The sequence below is a fragment of the Ammodytes marinus genome, assembly GCF_949987685.1.
Source record: "Ammodytes marinus genome assembly, chromosome: 6".
NCBI classification, from domain to species: Eukaryota; Metazoa; Chordata; class Actinopteri; order Uranoscopiformes; family Ammodytidae; genus Ammodytes; species Ammodytes marinus.
Window position 1 is genome coordinate 3,761,826 of NC_137235.1, and position 22,339 is coordinate 3,784,164.

Consider the following 22,339-nt stretch of genomic DNA (forward strand, 5'->3'; position numbering starts at 1 on the left):
TTTATTTGTTCTCCGTGTAATAGGGCTGCACACAGTTAATGGAAATCGCGATATGGACTACTGCAATTTTCAAAGGAAAAATACTGTGTGTGTGTGTGTGTGTGTGTGTGTGTGTGTGTGTGTGTGTGTGTGTGTGTGTGTGTGTGTGTGTGTGTGTGTGTGTGTGTGTGTGTGTGTGTGTGTGTGTGTGTGTGTGTGTGTGTGTGTGTGTGTGTGTGTGTGTGTGTGTGTGTGTGTGTGTGTGTGTGTGTGTGTGTGTGTGTGTGTGTGTGTGTGTGTGTGTGTGTGTGTGTGTGTGCGTGCGTGCGTGCGTGCGTGCGTGCGTGCGTGCGTGTGTGTGTGTGTGTGTGTGTGTGCGTGCGTGTGTGTGTGTGGTATATTGTGTTGTGATGGCTCTATCAACTGTTTTCGCTGACTCTCTGCACAAACAGATAAATAAAGTTAATTGAATAGAATTTTTTTTTTAATTATTATTAATTATTAAAAAGAGCAACACAAATGTGGCTGCAATATAAAATAGCAATGTCAATACATTGTGATGCCGCCTGCATGCGCCATAAGTAGAGGACTGTGGCTGTTGAAGAAGCTTTAACTAAAGTGTGAGTATATCTCCATGCTGCAGGGTGACTGCTAGGGGCAAAGAGAGAATACTTTGATCTGGTTTGAGCTCTATAAACTCTGAAAAGCTTTTTGAGTCTGTGTGTGTGGGAAGTGTGTTTTTTTTTATTTATTTTTTTTATTTGGAAAAATAAATAACATGTTTGTTTGTTTGTCCACTTGCTGTGAGACGGTGGTGTGGGCGTAAGGGTCGAGAATAGAGCAGCCAGATGCAAACTGTAGGCGTTTGGAGGCCACGCACAGACTGAGACAACGGGTGAGGGGTCAATTTGAGCAAGGTAGACGAGTTAGAAAAAGCTGAAAAAATATTATTCACAAGACCTCAAGCTGTGGTAGACAGTCGACTGTATGTGTTAGGTGATTATGAACTGCCCCAAGTATCTATGTTTTAAATTAGGTTTTGCTTTTGAGTTCAGAGGTTATTGGTGAAATAGGTCGGTGCCTTCTTTAAAAAAAAAAAAAAATGTCCTTCCATTGTTTGATTAACGGAAGGAAAAAGTAATATTTGTTGTACTTTGACCGTGCCATACGTACACTGTTGTTTTGGTTTTGTTATTATTGTATGTTTTATGCTCCTGGCTATGATACTATGGTCCACAGACGGACAACGGGTGATCGGTCAAGTTAGAAAAGCAGAAAGATTCTTATATTATTAGGGGGCCAAGCCCGAGCAGGCTGGGACCGCTGTATGCAAAGCAACGCGGTTCCCAAGCCCTGCGGGGCAGGGAACCCTATTGTTTTTGTAAGGATTATTATTATTATACTTCGCCGCATAAAACTGTGTCCACAGCCCAAACCGTAAAGGGTTGGGACATGCCACTTGCATGACTAGTTCAGACCCCCGGCCTCTCGGCCTACAAAAAAATTCAGACATGCCGGCCACTAGGTGGCGCTACACCAAAGAAAACGCGTTCGGGGCCATAACTCCCACACCGAACGTCCCACAGTCAAAAACTTTATATCCACAGATGCACTGGAGTCAGCTGCATCATTTGGCATAGGCCACGCCCATTTGCGATATTATAGATTTTTCGCAAAATCGCGAAAACTGCAAAACATATTTTTCGCTACTCCTCCCACAATTTTTGGACAATCGACACCAAACATTGCACAGAACATCTACCGACCCACACGGAAAGAAATCATACGAAAGAATTTTGATCCGACCATGGATAACGAAACGGTAGCGTTTTAAATATTTGTTGATTAGCTACGTTTTACGAAAAAATTCATAAATCCAAAATCATAAGTCGGATCAAGTCCAAATTTTAGACATATGTTGGGGCTACCCTTAATTGCGTTCAATAAAAAAATTGGACATTTTCGCCATAAGGGGGCACCATAAATTAGGAAATTTTATATCTCCTAATTGGCCAGAGGAATTTTCTTAAAACTCACGGTAAAACATCAAGGGGCAAACACGAGTCTATAGAAAAAATATGGCCAAGAAATATTAATGTTTAAGGGACTTTTTAATAAAATTAGATTTTTTTTTTTCCGTCAAAGAAAAAAGGCGGGAATGTTAGCATGTCCATTGACATTACATTGTGCAATTAGCTCCGGCGGCCATTTTGTCAAGGCTGACAATCTGCTTTTGCTCATAACTCGCCAACCACACATCGCACATTAAAAAACTTGACATGCACTTGTTCTGTGAATTGAGCTGCATCGTTCCACCGTGGCAGTTTCGCCAAATTCATCCGTAAACAGCGATACCTATACAACTCCCGCACCGAACATCCCACGGTCAAAAACTTTACATCCACGGATTCCGCGAAGTGAGCGGCAGGCGCGGCGCTTGACGACGAGTCGCGTCGGAGGCTTGGCCCCCGGTAAAAACTGCTTGCAGTTCTAGTATTATTATTATATTTCCCCACACCAGCCATACTCTATACCTTCCTCAATATTCGGTAGACGGCAGTAGCCTATGTGAACTGCCCATTTCACTATGTTTAAATTAGGTTTGCTAGTTGAGGTCAGTACTTATTGGGTAAAAAATGAAACTTTCTAACTTCAAACAGTGTTCCAGGGATCCAATTTTCCCCGTGAGGAAAGTTTGTTTATTCAGTTAGGAGAATATACCTTCGAAAAAATAAAAAAGTTCACTTCTCTGACACACCCAAAGTTACTCTACATAGTGCACCTTTAAGTTTCAATGCAGACTAAATGATAACCGAGCAACCGTGGCTCAGGTGGTTAAGCGGGTTGGCCAATGATCCAAGGGTTGGCGGTTCGATCCCCGCTCTGCCACCAGTGTCATGGTTGTTGTGTCCTTGGGCAAGACACTTCACCCACCTTGTCTCGTGTGAATGTGTATGACTGCTGTATGTTTGAGTTGGTGGTCGGAGGGGCCGTAGGCGCTGAATGGCAGCCACGCTTCTGTCAGTCTGCCCCAGGGCAGCTGTGGCTACTATGGTAGTTTACCACCACCAGTATGACTGTGTGTGAATGAATGGAACCTGGAACCCTGTAAAGCGTCTTTGAGTGCCTTGAAAAGCGCTATATAAATCCAATCCATTATTATTGTTAATAACAAGACTTTCAAAAAATAAAACCTTATATGTGCTATACGGATATATATCTTTCTTGACAGCGCTATTTTTCTGCTATGTTATTTTAGCCACTGGGGAGCCACTCGCTGCTGTATGCTTTCAGCAGAGCAGCGGGCGCTCCTGTAAAATACCGACTGACTGACTGATCAAGTGCAGGCGCTGCGTGTTTTGAAATGACTGATATGTTGAAAGTGATTGACGTTCATAGGGGCTAAAAATAGAGCTAATAGGTATAACCATGGTGGAGACTGCAGGTATATATATTTTTTTGGTCCCTATAGAGTTTTCATCCCAGCTTCACTTAGCGCTTAAAGCTGCCTTTGAACGATTCCGTTTTTTATTTGGATTGGGCTCTTCCTTCATACCCAGATTGACAAAAGAGAATTAAAAGAGGCAACAATCAAAACAAAATAGGGAAGAGCTTATAAATTATTCATGAGCCTTCCCCCAACATCTTCCATATCCCCCCTCCTCTTTTGAAGATGATTCCCTACTTTACTACCCGCTAGGGACTTGTCTGTTTTTTATGTATTTTTTACTCTCTCTCTCTCTCTCGCTTTCTCTGTCTCTCTCGCTCTCTCCTCTTTCGTATCCAAAACCTCGTGTGTGTGTGTGTGTGTGTGTGTGTGTGTGTGTGTGTGTGTGTGTGTGTGTGTGTGTGTGTGTGTGTGTGTGTGTGTGTGTGTGTGTGTGTGTGTGTGTGTGTGTGTGTGTGTGTGTGTGTGTGTGTATGTGTGTGTTAAGGGGCCCTTGCTCATCATTTTGAGCGATTTGTTTACCTTGTGAGATGTTGGCTTTGTCGGTGTCTCTTGTGACAGGCACTCGGGGGGTTTGAAAAAAATATTTAAAAACTACACCAGATATTAGTCATGACAGCGAGGAGGAGTAGTGACGGAAAGGAAATGGTTCTGATATTTTACCTTCTTCTTCCTTCTCTCCCTCCCTCTCTCTCTCTCTCTGTCCCTCTCTTCACCCCTCTCTCTCTCTCTACTTCCCTCTCTCCCTCTCCCTCCCTCCTTCTCTCTCTCTCTCTCTCTCTCCATCCCTCTCTCTCTCTCCCTCTCCCTCCCTCCCTCTCCCTCTCTCTCCCTCCCCCCTCCCTCCCTCCATCCATCCCTCTCTCTCTCTCCCTCCCTCTCTCCCTCCCCCCCTCTCTTTCCCTCCCTCTCTCCATCCCTCCCCCCCCCCCCCTCTCTCTCTCTCTCTCTCTCTCTCTCTCTCTCTCTCTCTCTCTCTCTCTCTCTCTCTCTCTCTCTCTCTCCCTCCCTCTCTCTCTCTCTCTCCATCAGATCACACGTATCGGTCTGATTGTTCATAAAACCAAAGCGGAGGATTTCCAGGTGCTGGCCGGCTCTGCTGGGTTTCTGATGGCCGCCTATTGTGTCGGTAAGAAAAGTCCTCACGCATTTTTGGCAAGGCAAGTTTATTTCTATAGCACAATTCAGACACAAGGCCATTCAAAGTGCTTTACAGGGGCATGAGACTAACAGTGGTTCATACCTAACTTGTTTAAAAAATATATATATACATTTTTTTTTATAAGCCATTACATTATTGTATATGGACACTCATACATTTATTCTTGTACTTGATTTTTTTTTATTTTTTATTTTTTTGGGGGGCGGGGGGGGGTTTACGTTTTATAGAACACAAACACAGAACTGGAGACCAAACAAACAACCAACATGGATTTTCCTCGTTATTTTTTTCTACCAAATTCACAAGAAAAGTATTGTCATTGAGATCATTTTCCAATAAGTAATGCAGAGATGAAGATTGAAGAAAAATCCAGACTGGTCTCTTCATTTTTTCCAGTTAACTTTTTTGCAATTGTATCACGGCAACATGAAAAAAAAACTTTCTCAAACAAGCCGATTACTTACACTAAAAAAAAATGATGCCATTATCAAGGATTAGACAAAGTTAATGTGAAAATGAATGAATAGAGAAGACAGACGAGCTATCCCATTAGTTACTGTTGATTTCTCATCTTGCTAAGAAGAAACCATGAACATACCAAAGAGAAAACTAAGTCCGTCGAAGGCCCGGATTAATTTTTATATTGGTGTAAATACAGACGATATTAAAGGTGCAGTGTGTAATATGACATCATCAAGAAAGTTCTACAAAGTTCTAGAATGCAACGCTCCCTGGGTAACCCCAACCCTTTAGAATAATAACAGAAGCTACAGTGGCCTTCAAGGACAAGAACAATTCTAAATTTCAGACAATGCACCTGATGACATTCCAACTATGACACTTCCAAAATGGCGGTGACAAGCCTTGGTCCAAAGTATGGAGAAATATGGACAAATATGAGACCCTTTCTGAGGAAAAAAATTATCATTCTAAAAAAAAGATTCAGCTATTATGCACTAAATTAAACGTACTTATGGATATTATAATTATTTTCTACAAAATCTGCTAGGAAATAAAACCCCAAATTCTACACACTGCAGGTTTAAGACCAGAGTCATCCTATTGACTATGTAAACTATGAGTCACATATATTTCTCTGGAGTTATTAAAGACAAAATCATATTTACTCTGGGCCGACTATGAGTCAAACCTGAGAGGGAAGCAACACACACACACACACACACACACACACACACACACACACACACACACACACACACACACACACACACACACACACACACACACACAGACACACACACACACACACACACAGCATCAACATGAAGGAAACATACAATAATAACCTGTGTAAACATTAATAACTACAGTAAAACACTACTTTAGTAGACAGACAGTTCAACATTGCTGATTGTACACACACACACACACACACACACACACACACACACACACACACACACACACACATACACACACACACACACACACACACACACACACTCTCTCTCTTTCATATAAATCATAAAACCTCTGCGACCTTTCACAGCAGCAGTGTTGTGGAGTGATGTGTGTCTTGTGGATTCTTGGTGATGTGGTCCACGCACACGGAGCTGTAAGCCTGGATTAGATAACACGTTAGGGGAAAGGCATCAACATGATGCAGAGGAATCTAATGAGTCATGTTCACACACACATAGTCACGCACTCGTACACACACACACACATAGTCACACACGCACACAGGCACGCGCACACACGCACACGCACGCACTCACATAGTCACACACACACACACACACGCACGCACGCACACACTCACACACATAGTCACACACATAGTCATGCACATGCACATACACGCACACACACACAAACACACACACACATTTCTCTGATCACTTGTGTGTGTATGCGTGTGCATGTGGTGAGACTGACACAGCCCATCCTTCAGAGAAAGGCATCTCGCTCTGAGTGATAGATATGATAATGTGCTCATGCTGCGGGTGAATGTTCACGTTGTTTTGATGTCCGAATTCACGCTCCCAGAACTAAACCCCCTGTCATTATGCAGAAAGGGGCGGGCCTTCCACCTGTCACTCAAACTCTCACAGAGCCACAGAACTCAGCTTTGATATTAAGGTTTAAAAGGTTGATGACATATCTACATCTGATCTCCGTGCAGTTTGAAAAAGCTACAGACTTGTCTTGCTTGTGTTTTGCTAAGGTTTCATACAGTAGTAAAGGTCGAACATTTGAGCCAAAATCTCACAAGTTTAATTTTTTTTTCTGACAGAATTATGGAGTTTTTTTTTCCAGCTGTTTGTGCCATTATTACACAAGGGCATTTACTAATAAACAGAGTAAAATTGCACTGTGTAGGCTATACAACATACTGTATCGTTCTCATGTTATTCTCTACAAAAAAAGCAAATTTATAATAATTATAACAACACATTTTATTTATATAAGCAAGGCACTTTTCAAAGTACTTCAAGACACTTTAAGAAGAAACCAGCATAGCATTAAAGCCAACACAATAAACAAAAGCAAAGACAGGCATATTTAAGTAAAAGTTATTGAAACATTAAAATCAGGTGTAATGTAAGTATGTAAAATTAATATGTAATGTTGATAAAATACATTTATGAGAATTTGCCAAATTTCTCTATAAGGACCGATAATAATCGGCATACAGCTCTGGAAAAAATTAGGAGACAACCAAATGTTCAGTGTCTCCCGTTTGACTATTTATAGGCATATGTTTGAGTAGAATGAACATTTTGAATTTATTCTACAAACTACTGTCAACATTTCTACCAAATTTCACCCCAAAAATATTGTTATTAAGAGCACTTCCAAGCTTGAAGAAAATGAGCGTGGTCTCTTAATTTTTTTCAGAACTGTATATCTTTATTTAGGAGGCAAACAAGATGTCTTATCGATTTTTTTTTTGACAATTATTGAGTGAGTGTGAATGTGTTGCATTTCTCTGTGTTGATAGTAGAAATCAATTGGTTCTGGCCCTTGAAGCCTCGTTGTTCTTTCAAGAATCAAAAAGGTTTATTTTTCATATGCACATTAACAATTACAGCAGCAGTCATTGTGCAGTTCAATTCTTAAAGACCTACTTCACCGGTGTAAATATGAAGGTGTATTGAACTCTGAGATCCTATGTAGTATAAATGTGCAAACATTTTAGAAATCGGTTCATCCTAGCCTGAGAAAAGGCAGAAATAGTGTTTTGTGACATCACACTAGTAAAAATGTAGGGTTAAAGACAGCTGGGCCAAGGGAAGACTGAGGGAAGAAAAACCTCATTCATTATATTATAATAGCGATTTTATAATGATAGAACGCTGGTTCCGTATGGGTGAAGTATTCCTTTAAGGCAAGGCAAGGCAAGTTTATTTATATAGCACAATTCAAACACAAGGCCACTCAAAGTGCTTTACAGGGGCAAGATTAAAATACATAAAACACATTAGAAGACATTTAAAAGCGAATGAAAAGAAGTAAAACATTTAAGTCCCAGGCTCCTCTCAACGATGCAATACAGAAGAATGAAAAGTATAATAGCAGCACCTTATACCTGGACATTTTGACCCAGATTTTTCCCTCTTATCCCGAGCTGTCAATCAAAGTGAGTGAGGGGGCGGGACCTGTCAGTCTGCGGCGCTATGCACAGTTAGCTGCTGTCAATGGTTTCATCTGAGCAGCTAAGACTGATTTCTGAATTTCCTTTTCACGATCCATAAAGTATCTATCTATCTATCTATCTATCTATCTATCTATCTATCTATCTATCTATCTATCTATCTATCTATCTATCTATCTATCTATCTATCTATCTATCTATCTATCTATCTATCTATCTATCTATCTATCTGTCTGTCTGTCTGTCTGTCTGTCTGTCTGTCTGTCTGTCTGTCTGTCTGTCTGTCTGTCTGTCCGTCCGTCCGTCCGTCCGTCCGTCCGTCCGTCCGTCCGTCCGTCCGTCCGTCCGTCCGTCCGTCCGTCCGTCCGTCCGTCCGTCCGTCCGTCCGTCCGTCCGTCCGTCCGTCCGTCCGTCCGTCCATCCATCTATCTATCTAGCTGTCTATCTATCTATCTATCTGTCTATCTGTCTGTCTGTCTGTCTATCTGTCTGTCTGTCTATCTGTCTGTCTGTCTGTCTGTCTGTCCATCCATCTGTCTGTCTATCTTGGCACAGTGAGGTTCACATTTGTAGTTTTAACTTGAATTTCTAAACTTCAGAAAAAAATCAATAAGTAAATTAAATGAAAAGAAAATATCCGCCGGCTTGTCTGTTATCCACAACAACAAAACCATTTCCAAGGCCACAATTCACAAGGCCTTTTTCTTCCTTCTCCGCCAGACACACAATGAGATAACATGAAACTGAAAGGCCATGATATCCGGTTGCCGTGGAAAATCTATAATATGTCTCTCCTGTATCTAGCACTGTTGATATAAAGAAAAACAGACATCATAGGAAGCTGCTGCTGGCAAAAAAATCATGTTATGTCTGTGTGCTGACAACTAGAAAGGAAAACTAGAGTAGTGATGGATGGGTTGATTTAAGAGGCCTATACTATACAGTATGTGTCCTAGCTTTGGGTCGACTGTGGCTCAGGTGGTAGAGCGGGTCAGCCAATGATCGAAGGGTTGGCGGTTCGATTCGCGTACTACCACTTGTGTCATGGTTGTTGTGTCCTTGGGCAAGACACTTCACCCACCTTGCTTCATGTGAATGTGTATGACTGCTGTATGTATTTCAGGTGGTGGTCGGAGGGGCCGTAGGCGCTGAATGGCAGCCACGCTTCCGCTACCGGTATGGCTGTGTGTGAATGAATGGAACCTGGAACCCTGTAAAGCGCTTTGTGTGCCTAGAAAAGCGCTAAATAAATCTATATACAGTAAATATTTACACATCTCAGTCCTTTCTGTAGCTTGTTTTCATGTCCTCACTTGTTTGAACACTGAAATTCATCTGGAATTTCTCCGAGCTCCCAGAGGAACTTGAGTAGCTTCTTGTGTGTTGATTGACAAAGGGAATCGAGCAAACCGAGAGAGATTTTTTTTTGTCTGTGAGTTTTCTGTCCTATAAGTTTTATCTATATACGAAAGCTCACTGTCACTGTTTATGAACTGGAGCGCCCTCCAACTCCAAACAAATTTAATTGATTTCGCAAAGAAATAAATTACATCTTTTCAGCGCTGAAGCCAAGGTTTTGTGATGCAGGGGTGAACAAAAACACATAGAAATCTTTATCTTTTCTATTCCCTCTAAATGTCTTTCATTCACAGAGCTATACTGTCGCCATACGGCTCTATTGATGGCAATGTCAGTCGGTCTGTCCACTTCAGTGTCCCCTTCTGAACAAAGCTCAATAACTATTGGATGGATGGATGTGTTGCAAGGACTCTCTGTATAGATACGCTGCATGGTTCTCAGATAATGGATCACAATGAGTCTTCAACATGATTGATTTAATTCCATTTATATATATTCCTTTTAATTACTCACCTTTTGCACTATTTTGTGTCTCAAGTCTTCTATTGCATTTTCCACTCACATGATTTTCTTCATACATTTCCTGAGGCATTGTTGGAATCTCACTATTACTGAGTGGCTTGCTTCAGTGTTAGTTGTCTAAAGCCACATAATGGCAAATAACCAAATAAACGTTAAACTTTTACCTCACACAGAGACTCCGCTGTACAACTGAAGAGTCTTAGTTTTCTCTCCTGTTTCCTCCTTTTCATTCAGGGGTGTCCAAACTTTTTTCACTGAGGGCCACATACAGAAAAATCTACGAAGGGCCGGGCCACTTGGCAAAAATAACACATTTATCAGGACATGTAGCTGCTCTGATGTTTAGTTTCATAGTGTATCCTTCTTCACGGCAACACTTTCCTTGCAAATTAAACAGACACACTTCCCCTCTGAGCCGGCCCAAGCCTCCAAGGGGCCCTAAGCAGAATTTGATTAGGGGGCCCCTCTCCAATATCAGCGCTGCCCGAATCATTGACTATTGTTAAATGCCTTCAGACACCCAGTATTATCTGCTATTGTACACTCTCTCCTGTCCACCCATGTTATTGTCACTGTCATTATATGTTTCTTGGCGAGGTGTGAACTGAAAGGCAAATTTCATTGTTCTGTAACGGTGCATATGACAAAAATAAATCTGATTCTGATTCAATATCTAGCTGGGTGAAAATAGTAGTCAGCCGAGTTCCCGACCCTGCCAGGGGGGTCCGGGGGTATTAACTTTTTAAAGTGAAATGCATGAATCTGGTGCACTTTGAGAGGAAAATTAAGAGGCTTAACCTGAAGACCATTCTCTGGGATGGGCTTGGTGCTCTTTTTCTTTTATGGGACATATTTCTTTGTAATATAATGAATGCATTTAAATTATTTAAAAACTAAAAGGGCCATTTTACATTATATTTTTAAAATGTGCCGCGGGCCAATAAAAAGCGGGGCCGTAGTTTGGACACCCCTGAACTAAAGAGATATTGAGTGTTTTCTGAAAGGTCAAGATCATACAGTATAGGCTTATCATTGTATGACAGTATTTCCTTGGATAACAGTTTCCCATAGTGTGGAGAATAAAAGCTAGATAATTCAAAGGAAAGAATGGAAAACAAGAACCCATTGATTTAATTTTTGACCTTTTTTACCTCTTCACTTTGTGTGTGTGTGTGTGTGTGTGTGTGTGTGTGTGTGTGTGTGTGTGTGTGTGTGTGTGTGTGTCTGTCTGTCTGTCTGTCTGTCTGTCTGTCTGTCTGTCTGTCTGTCTGTCTGTCTGTCTGTCTGTCTGTCTGTCTGTCTGTCTGTCTGTCTGTCTGTCTGTCTGTCTGTCTGTCTGTCTGTCTGTCTGTCTGTCTGTCTGTCTGTCTGTCTGTCTGTCTGTCTGTCTGTCTGTCTGTGTGTGTGTGTGTGTCCGGTGTGTGTGTGTGTGTGTGTGTGTGTGTGTGTCTGCCAAGGTGCGGTAGGCGGAGTGTGTGCGCTGGCTAACGTGCTAGGCGCGGAGGTGTGTGCGTTGGAGCGTCTGTGTGTGTCCGGTCGTTGGGAGGAAGCCAGAGTTCTACAGCAGCGTCTGATCGAGCCCAATGCAGCCGTGAGTAGAGATACACGGACCATCTGGTGCACACACACACACACACACACACACACACACACACACACACACACACACACACACACACACACACACACACACACACACACACACACACACACACACACACACACATACACACACACATACAAACACACACACACACAGGACAGACAGACACACACACACACACAGGACAGACAGACAGACAGACACACCAAAACACACACACACACACACACACACACCAAAACACACACACACACACACACACACACACAAACACACACACACACACACACACCAAAACACACACACACACACACACACACACCAAAACACACACACAAACACACACACACCAAAACACACACACACACAGGTCCTACTAATACTGACAGACGGTGGCTTTAGTCACATTTCTTAAAAGTCTCTGGAAAACTTGGTCGAAAAATAGTAGAAAAATCAACATATGATATCAAAGTGGAGGGTCTCTATGGCTGCGTTCCGAATCGCACACTTTCTACTATATAGTATGTAGAAAAAAGATTTAGGATGTCCCGATTCTTGTGGCCAGATTTAGGATGGTTAGAAGTACCCGGATGTCCTACTTCATGCGGCCAAGATTGTTAGTGTTGAAAACTGCATCCTATTTGGGTGATTCTGACCCACAATCCAGTGCGCACGTGAAGTGACGTCACATCGACGAAGCCTCCTTATGAAAACAAACGGTGATGCGACGGATATAAAAGCAAGAGGCAAGATTAAGGCGCAATGTTATGATGAAATAAGAGAGTAAAGTAGGTCCCAATAGTATGCATAATGCATCCTAACTAGGTTCTTTTTATCGTCGGATGTAGTATGTAGAAAAAAGAAAGAGTATGAGATTCGGAACGCAACCTATGTCTCATATTTTAATGGGTTCCCTTAAAGCTGGGGTAAGTGATTCTAGAGAATGTTTGTTGAGAAATCACTTGAAAATCAGTGAATAGCTCATCACAATCTGCTAGCATTCTCTCTTCTGATTGGATAAAGGGTTGTGGGTTACAAAAAAAAGTTTATCCGCCGATTTCGTGCAGAGCGGAGTGACTGGGAGACCTGTGTTATGAACCCCGCACATTGTACAAGTGATAACCGTATGAACATAAGGCGATTTAACACGTAAATGACCAAAACTGTAACTGTACCTATTTGAAGTAAAAAAAAAGATTTGTTTTTAAAGCTGGGGTGGAGGATTTGGGGAGAAAATGGCAGTTGGGATAGAGATTCGAATCCAAATACCTCAACCGCTCCACTTGTTCTCTTTGGTCCCTCCCTGACACGCTCTACACCAACAAAGTTGTGCCAAAGTGAATGGACAGTCCCAACAGCCAATAAAAACTGAGAATTGGAACCTCGCTCTGATTGGTCAAAGTGTACAGCTCATGTTAACTTTGACCAATCAGAAATCATATACCCCAGCTTTAAGGTAACAAATAGAAAATGTAAGTGCCGTTTTAAAATCGAAAAACCAAACCAATGGTTAGTCTATTTTAAAAGCATTGGAGTCACCTGTGGCTGAATGATCTTTTTAACACGTAAAGCAGGTAAGAGCAGTTCAATAGCCGAGTGTTTTCATGTGTGTGTCTTTGTGGTATTCAGTCTGAAAGGTTGATCCCTGCTGCCACTTAACCAGGTCTGCATGTTACAAGTTAAATGTCAAAGTTGTGAGCCCTTAATAATTTGCTTCAGGCTACGAATGTGTCCATCAAGGTGAGTTAAATGTCACTGTCCCTCACGGCTTAAAATCCACCTCACTGCTAGTGCTAACACACACAAAGACACACACACACACACACACACACACACACACACACACACACACACACACACACACACACTACTAACACCTAAACCTCCAATATCCACTGATATCAAGTTGATCTGGTCGCAGCTCGGCAGCTAAAATATCGATCCCAAAAAAAAGAGTGTCGTTATTGATAAAGCTTTGAGACCCGTGTGTGTGTGTGTGTGTGTGTGTGTGTGTGTGTGTGTGTGTGTGTGTGTGTGTGTGTGACGTGGACTGATTTGATATAAGAGAAGAAATAAATAATATAAAAAAAATCCCTTGATTAGTCAGACAGTGGGGACATTTTGCGGGTTACAGCAGCAACAGGATAATTTAGCATATCGTTAGCCTCATAGCATGATTGCCCAAATCATATTTACTCTACTCTACTTTTACTCTACTCTACTCTACATCTACGTTGACCCTACTTTATAACCCTTAAAATATGACTTAGGCAATTATGCTATTAGGCTAACGAACAGTAGATGTAGAATAGAGTAGATGTAGAGTAGAGTAGATGTAGAGTAAAAGTAGAGTAGAGTAAATATGATTTAGGCAATTATGCTAAGAGGCTAACGATATGATACTAACCTGTGTAAATATTAATGACATACAGTAAAGCACTAATTAAGTAGACAGGCAGTTCAACATTGCTGATTGTACACACGCGCGCACACACACACACTCACACTCACACACACACACACACTCTCACACACACTCACACTCACACACACACACACACACACACACACTCACACTCACACTCACACTCACACACACACACACACACACACACACTCACACTCACACTCACACACACACACACAAACACAATTCTGCAGGAAGAACATATCTATCGGATGTGTGTGTGTGTGTGTTGTTGCTAGGTGACGCGGCGGTTGGGGGTTCCGGCTCTGAAGCAGGCGATGGAATGGTTTGGTTACCACGGCGGCGCCTGTCGCTCTCCTCTCCAGCCGCTCAGCGAGACAGAGACACAGCAGCTGAGGAAAGACTTCACCTCCAACGGCTGGCTGTGAGCTAGTGTGTAGGGGTGTGTGTGTGTGTGTGTGTGTGTGTGTGTGTATGTAGGGGTGTGTGTGTGTGTGTGTGTGTGTGTGCGTGTCTGTGTATGCACTTGTACAGCTATTTTTGTGAGAACTAGTTTGGGATTCGGCACAAGTTAGGAAATTTTTGGAAAGTGAGGACATTTGGTCCAGTTCTCACTTTGGGACGGGCCTTTAAAGGAGCTGTTTGAGGGTTAACACTAGGTTTTAGGGTTCAGGTATGAAATAAGTTTAGGTGAGGGTGAGTGTGAGTGTAAGCGTTGGGGTTAGTCATTTAGTTTTGATGGTTAGGGTAAGGGTAACGGACTAGGTAATGCATTATGTCAAAGAATGTCCTCACAAGTATAGCCGTACAAGTGTGTGTGTGTGTGTGTGTGTGTGTGTGTGTGTGTGTGTGTGTGTGTGTGTGTGTGTGTGTGTCTGTGTCTGTCTGTCTGTCTGTCTGTCTGTCTGTCTGTCTGTCTGTCTGTCTGTCTGTCTGTCTGTCTGTCTGTCTGTCCTCACTTTTAATGGAAACCTTTTTAGCTGTCAGTGTGATATGACAGAAAGGGAATTAATTTGTTGCTGCCTGAAAACTTGAAAAGTATGTTTTAATAAGTTTAGAATTGCTTGAAAGTAAAAGTTGTGGTTTGTGCATCTGATCGAGCGATTTATGACATCATCATCGGAGCGAGGCGAGGCGCCATGTTGCACCGCCATGTTTTTACTCTTGCGCACATAACCAACTGTTGAAAACTATCAAATCGTAGAATCTAATCCCTTGCATTCTTCCTATGTTATTATTTTTTTTTTTTTACTTTTATTTGAGTGGTTTTATGTTTTTTTACATATAGACCAAAAAAAAACAGAATAAGTAAACACATACAATACATACACAACACCCAACCCCCTCTCCCCTCCCCCCTCCCCTCTCCCCTCCCCCCTCCCCCCTCCCCTATGTTATTTTTTAATTACATTTTTATCCATTCTCCTGTTCAACATCAAGTTGCTTCTCTGGTGTACCTTAGAAGTCCAGTAACAAAGTGTCCAGAATACTGTAACGTTAGAGGAGGACATTTTGTATAATCACTCATTTCAACAATAAAATTAATTTAAATTAAATATTTTATGTTTCCTTTTATTTATTTGGACTGTGAAGACACACATTGGTTTGTTTTGTTACATATTTGCTTGTGTTTGAGTGTGTGTTTAGTTTAGTTTTCTTTTAGAGCTCTTTGATTGGCCAGTCAGCCTAAACAGTGTCCTCAATCATTAAAGCTGGGGTATATGATTTCTGATTGGCCAAAGTTAACATGAGCTGTACACTTTGACCAATCAGAGCCAGGCTCCGATTCTCTGTTCTTATTGGCTGTTGGGACTGTCCATTCACTTTGGCACGACTTTGTTGGTGTAGAGCGTGTCAGGGAGGGACCATAGGGGAGGGACCAAAGAGAACAAGTGGAGCGTTTGAGGTATTTGGATTCGAATCTCTATCCCAACTGCCATTTTCTCCCCAAATCCTCCACCCCAGCTTTAAAGGCCTACTTCACCGGTTTGAATATGAAGTTGTATTGAATTCTGAGATCTTATGTAGTATAAATGTGCAAAAAAAATTGAAATCGGTTCATCCTAGCCTGAGAAAAGGCAGAAAGAGTATTTTTTTTAACCCTATATTTCTCTTTCTCGTGACATCACAGAAAGACAAATATAGGGTTAAAATAAAACTTTCTTTGTAAATATTACTGTGATGTCTCTTACTGTGACATCACAGTAATATTTACAAAGAAAGTTTTATTTTAACCCTATATTTCTCTTTCTGTGATGTCACGAGAAAGAGAAATATAGGGTTAAAAAAAACACTCTTTCTGCCTTTACTCAGGCTAGGATGAACCGATTTTAATTTTTTTTGCACATTTATACTACATAGGATCTCAGAATTCAATACACCTTCATATTCAAACCGGTGAAGTAGGCCTTTAAGTACAGTTATTTTTACCTGATTTGCAGGTCTAGTATTAGTGGATCAGATAAGTGCTACAATCTTTCAATGTGTGATACAAGTGTGAAAATTAGCATGAGCACAGTCTCCATGGGTCACTGGACAAGAAAATTGTCCAAGACAAAAAATTTAAAAAAAATTAACGTTTTAATGAACAAACTCAATACATTTATATGAGAAATTTTCAAATTCACTATCTTAAATGTCTCGGACAATTTTCTTGTCAAGCGACCCAAGGAGACTGCTCATGCTAATTGTAACCACTTGTATCACAAATTGAAAGAGTGTAGCCCTTATCTGATCCACTAATACTAGACCTGCAAATCAGGTAAAAATAACTGTACTTAAAGCTGGGGTGGAGGATTTGGGGAGAAAATGGCAGTTGGGATAGAGATTCAAATCCAAATACCTCAACTGCTCATGCCAATGTTCACGCTTGTATCATCAACTGAAAGATTCTGACGAAAATAAGCACTTAGCCGCTCCACTATATACTTATTCTCTGTATGAAATTAGTATTTATAAAAAAAAAAAAAAATTGATTTGATGATCTTTAACAGTCTCAAATAAAACTTAAAGGTGCTACAAGGAACTTTTAACTATTTCTGAAAACGTCACATTTTTCCTCTGATGATCATGAATGACATGTAACAGCAAACGAGACCATCAGTGCAAAGAATGCTATTTCTATTTAGTTTTTCTTAATGCCTTTGTCATGGGTATACGCTCACCCAGGAACAACAGCTGGCGTGGTAAAAACACTACCGCTTTTGTCCAAAGGGGGCGCAAGAATGAACACAACCTGAAAGTTCCTCGGAGCACCTTTTCAAACTTGCGCTAGTATACCTTAAGCTGCCTCATCGTTAGGCAAGGCAAGTTTATTTATATAGCACATTTCAGACACAAGGCCATTCAAAGTGCTTTACAGGGGCATGATTAAAATACATAATACACATTAGAAAAGCGAATGAATAGAAATAAAACATTTAAAAGCTAATGGATAGATATAGAACATTTAAATACAATAAAATTTCAGGTTAAAATGGAAACAGAAACAGTTAGCTGCATCTCTTGTCTATTGGGGTTTACCCGTTTGACAGTTAAAGGTTAAAACTTAATTTGGTCTAAAATCTAAATAGAATAAATGTTTCCCCCACCCGGTAGATTCCACGCTTCCAGACCAGCCATGTTTCAGCAGGAGGGCTGCTGGGCTGTAGGTCACACTCACAGCTTGTTGCACAGTAACCTCCCAGTGAGATGTGGGGAAAAGCTAAAGGCTGTTATTAAAGCGCTAATTAAAGCCAGATGTAGCAAGGTAGCCATGGCAATGATGAGAGCCTTCTGAGTTTTTTATTTTATTTTTTGTTTTACTTTTATCTAACCATGACTCCAAATATTAACTTTTAAGCACTATATATATATTTTTTTTTTATTTAATTGCAGAATGTTTTATTTGAGGATAAGCTCCTTGAGATCTAGCATCTCGTTTTCCAGGGGGTCCTCAGAAAAACATACAGTACAAATACAATACACAAAACAAACTATAAAAGACATATACGTATACACAGAGCCTCATAATTCTACCCCAAAAATAGCAACAATAACAAAAATAAATAATAAATATTTACATTCAGAAACAAGAGCAAGGTGATTAAAGATAAACAAGCTAAAAAGTCTTGAAGCTTTTTTAAAAAACGTGATTGCTCTGAGTGAAAAAGGCAAATTATTTCAATTTCTCGAAATTAATATTTGGATGAGAAAGAGAGGATGCTATAGTTAGTGTAGTGTCTCCTGTTCTTCAAGCATAGGGACATACAGACCCAATATGACACATGGGTTGAAATCAGCAGCCAGTTTTTTTGTGACTTCTTTAAATGGTAAATGGAATCCACTTATATGGCGCTTTCCCCTGGTTTTTCACAGACTCAAATTGTTTACATTGTTTTGTACACATTCACCCATTCACACACACACACATTCATACACCAATAGCAGCAGCTACCACGCAGGGTGCAAGCTAACTATCTGGAGTAATTTAGGGTTCAGTGTCTCTTTGCCCAGGGACACTTGGACATGTGGCGGGTAGACGGGGGATCGAACCACCAACCCTGCAACCCTAGTGGACGACCGCCCTACACACTGCACCACAGCCATCCTAAAAGGCTTTTTAGGATTATTCTAGACTTTTTTTCACTAATTTACTAATAACATTTATTGTTAAATTAGCTAAGAGGAACTTTAAAGTTTTTTGATGATTCTAGCGCCCCCTTTGGACAGAGGCGGGACTGTTTTTTAGACACCAGTGTCTGCTCTCCTGAAGAGTTTAGCTAGCGTGTGCCGGGCGGTTGCGCTTGCATTTTTTTTTGCCTTGAAGCAAGTGAAAGAGAGACGGCAGAATGCATGGCCATGAGGTAATGTACTTAGATATACCAAACCCAAACAATATTTTTGCTCCAATGAATTATCAATTTGGTTAGTAGCCATGTAATAAGTAGGATGATGTATAGCCAACGGGACACTCTCGATAAATGAAGACAGACAAGGTGAACGGGAACTCGCTGGCTCTTGTTGACCTTGCATACTGTATATAACACAGGGCTTTAGATACTGCATGTACTATTTAAGGACAGTGGTACGAGACCCTGAAAGAGTTCCTATTAATTCACCCATTTAATACAGTAGAAATGAACATAAGTCTGTACTACACTGAACCCATCTGCAAAACTTTTTCTCAAACCACCAGCTTAAAGACCTACTTCACCAGTGGAAATATGAAGGTGTATTGAACTCTGAGATCCTATGTAGTATAAAAGTGCAAACATTTTAGAAATCGGTTCATCCTAGCCTGAGAAAAGGCAGAAAGAGTGTTTCATGGTCTCACTGTCTAACTCTACATTTTCCCATGGGTGACTCACACATGGTAAAATGTAGGGTTAGGATTAACAGGACAGCTGGGCCAAGGGAAGACTGAGGGAAGAAAAACCTCATTCATTACATTATAATAGTGATTTTATAATGATAGAACGCAGGTTCTGTATGGGTGAAGTATTCCTTTAAGGATTTGGGATACAATGAGGAGAATACTTTCCATTCAGCCTCTCTCCAAGGGCAGTACAAGTTATTAGGAGGATTGTTTTTGTTGCCATAGAATGAAATTCTATCAATCTTTGTGGGCTTGTTGTGTATTTTTATTGTAGATTGTGTATTGTATGTATATAACTCGACGTCATTGTAAAAGAGGGTCACCCCTCAATTGTTCTTTCAAGGTTAAATAAAGGAAAATGAAATGAAATGAAATACAAGAAAACATTGTTATGTTTTGAATGCTTCTAGTATGTCTTCTATATTTCATATCTTTCAGAGACTGGGAACACAAATCGTTTCAGTTTCCTCAACCAAGATCTTTTCAGAAATCTTAAAAAGTCCAACTGAACATCAACATTGGGAGAATTTTGTTCCTAAATACAGAAACCAAACTGCAGTGTCATTAGGAGGCCACCGGGAGGCGACGTGCCCCTAGCTGCCCCCTGCTCTGCACGGCTGCTCTGTGTCAAGGGCGTACCTTTGATCTCAATCACATGCTCTTTGGCCCGCGAGGCAAGTGATGCCAACGCTCCCTGTGGGCACGTGTGTGTGTGTGTGTGTGTGTGTGTGTGTGTGTGTGTGTGTGTGTGTGTGTGTGTGTGTGTGTGTGTGTGTGTGTGTGTGTGTGTGTGTGTGTGTGTGTGTGTGTGTGTGTGTGTGTGTGTGTGTGTGTGTGTGTGTCTGGCTCATGCACTCGGGGGGGCGGGCAAGTGGCGAGTCAGCAAAAGCTGCCCTCAGCGTAACAGTGTCACAATGACATGGAGTGGAACATCAAGTTCTCCCAACACACACACACACGCACGCACGCACGCACACACACACACACACACACACACACACACACACACACACACACACACATTATTTTACTTCTATCTTTGTGAGGACACTCGTTGACATAATGCATTCCTTTGACCCTAACCCTTATCTTAACCATCTGAACTAAACGCTTAACCCCAACCCTTACACTAACCCCAACCCTTACACTAACCCTAACCTGAACCTTAAAACCTATAGTCTTACTTTTGGCCTTCTGAAGAAGTGAGAACCAGGCAAAATGTCCTCATTCCGATGGTAAAAACTCGAAGCTAATCCTCACAAAGACCCCTGTACAATTACACACACACACACACACACACACACACACACACACACACACACACTCTCTTCCGTTCGTCCACTTGTTTACAGTGCACTTCATCATCCATCCACACCTGACAGTTTGTCGTTTGTCTCCTCCTCTTCCCTCCATCACCATTCTCTCTCTCTCTCTCTCTCTCTCTCTCTCTCTCTCTCTCTCTAGGATCCCAGCCCTCCAGGCTATACGGTGACCTCTCTGGGTAGTGTAGCATGTAATGCACGGTCCCTCTCTCTGTGACTGTCTCTCTCTCTGTGTGACTGTTTCTCTCTCTCCTTCTCTCTCTCTCTCTCTGTGTGTGTGACTCTCTCTCTCCTTCTCTCTCTCTCTCTCTCTGTGTGACTGTCTCTCTCTCTCCTTCTCTCTCTCCATCTTGGCAGCGTCCCAGATTTAAGCTTTAAAGATTCCCAGACCATCACCACCACTCACCCATCTCTCCCTTCCTCCTCCCCCCATCTTTTCCTCCATCGTCTGCCTGTGGTAAGTTGATGTTGCCTGACACACACACACACACACACACACACACACACACACACACACACACACACACACACACACACACACACACATAAAAAAACAACAACAACATGATACATTTTGTTCTTAAAAACATACTGAAAATCATATTTCTTGATGAAAAACGTCTGTATCCAAAATCTGTTCCGTAAAAACTTTGGACTTTAATATGTTGTTAAAATTAAATAAAGATTTGAACTCTGGCTTTATCCAACACACATGAACACACACACACACTCTAGTTTATTCTGACTCCGTCCCATATACAAGGTGCTGCTGCCCCAAATACTGACTCACTACAGCACCAAATATGGATTAATGCGCCACGGAAAATAATCCCCGACAAAAGCACAATTTCCTCCTGTTTGAATAATATTAAACAACCATGGTAACCAGCAGTTTTAAGAAAATTATCTGTGCTTTAAAAAAAAATGCATACTCCTGAAAAATGCCCACTATCTCTGACACACAGGGGGTGTCACACACTCACACACACCACACGCGCACACACACACACACACACACACACACACACACACACACACACACACACACACACACACACACACACACACACACACACACACACACACACACACACACACACACACACATGTGAGATGGGGAACAAACAGATGGGTGAAAGGGGAAGAAAAAATCATGTACAGGGATGGAAGGAGAACAAAAAAATGACAAGGTCTATCTGCAGGTCAAATGAAAAAAAAAAAAAAGGCAAAAATGCATCTGAATGAGGATTGATGGGCGGACAGATATAGAGGCAGAGTTGATGGACTGTGTGTAGTGTGGACTGTGTACTTTTCTGGGCCAGTAAACAGGCCAACTGGTAGAAAACATTTGAAAATATACAATTCAGTCTATTTTGATGGAACCCCTCTGGTCCAATGGGAGACCTCCATTACAGGCGAGGGTGTGTGTGTGTGTGTGTGTGTGTGTGTGTGTGTGTGTGTGTGTGTATGTGGGTGTGTGTGCATGTGTGTGTGTGTGTGTGTGTGCGCAAAGTTATAGCGTCAACCTGATTAACAGCTAG

At 41.5% G+C, this 22,339-nt stretch overlaps 1 protein-coding gene across 1 annotated transcript in view; it reads left to right on the forward strand.

Moving 5' to 3' along the window:
* The window catches only part of hoga1 (4-hydroxy-2-oxoglutarate aldolase 1), a 26,976-nt gene extending 11,484 nt beyond the window's left edge, over positions 1 to 15,492 (forward strand). Inside the window, exons 5-7 of the mRNA XM_080028934.1 lie at positions 4,460 to 4,556; positions 11,547 to 11,680; positions 14,399 to 15,492. Of these exons, the coding sequence (XP_079885060.1) occupies positions 4,460 to 4,556; positions 11,547 to 11,680; positions 14,399 to 14,548 (381 nt within the window). The 3' untranslated portion in view covers positions 14,549 to 15,492. The remainder of the gene's footprint in view (positions 1 to 4,459; positions 4,557 to 11,546; positions 11,681 to 14,398) is intronic.
* The last annotated feature ends 6,847 nt before the right edge of the window (positions 15,493 to 22,339 follow it).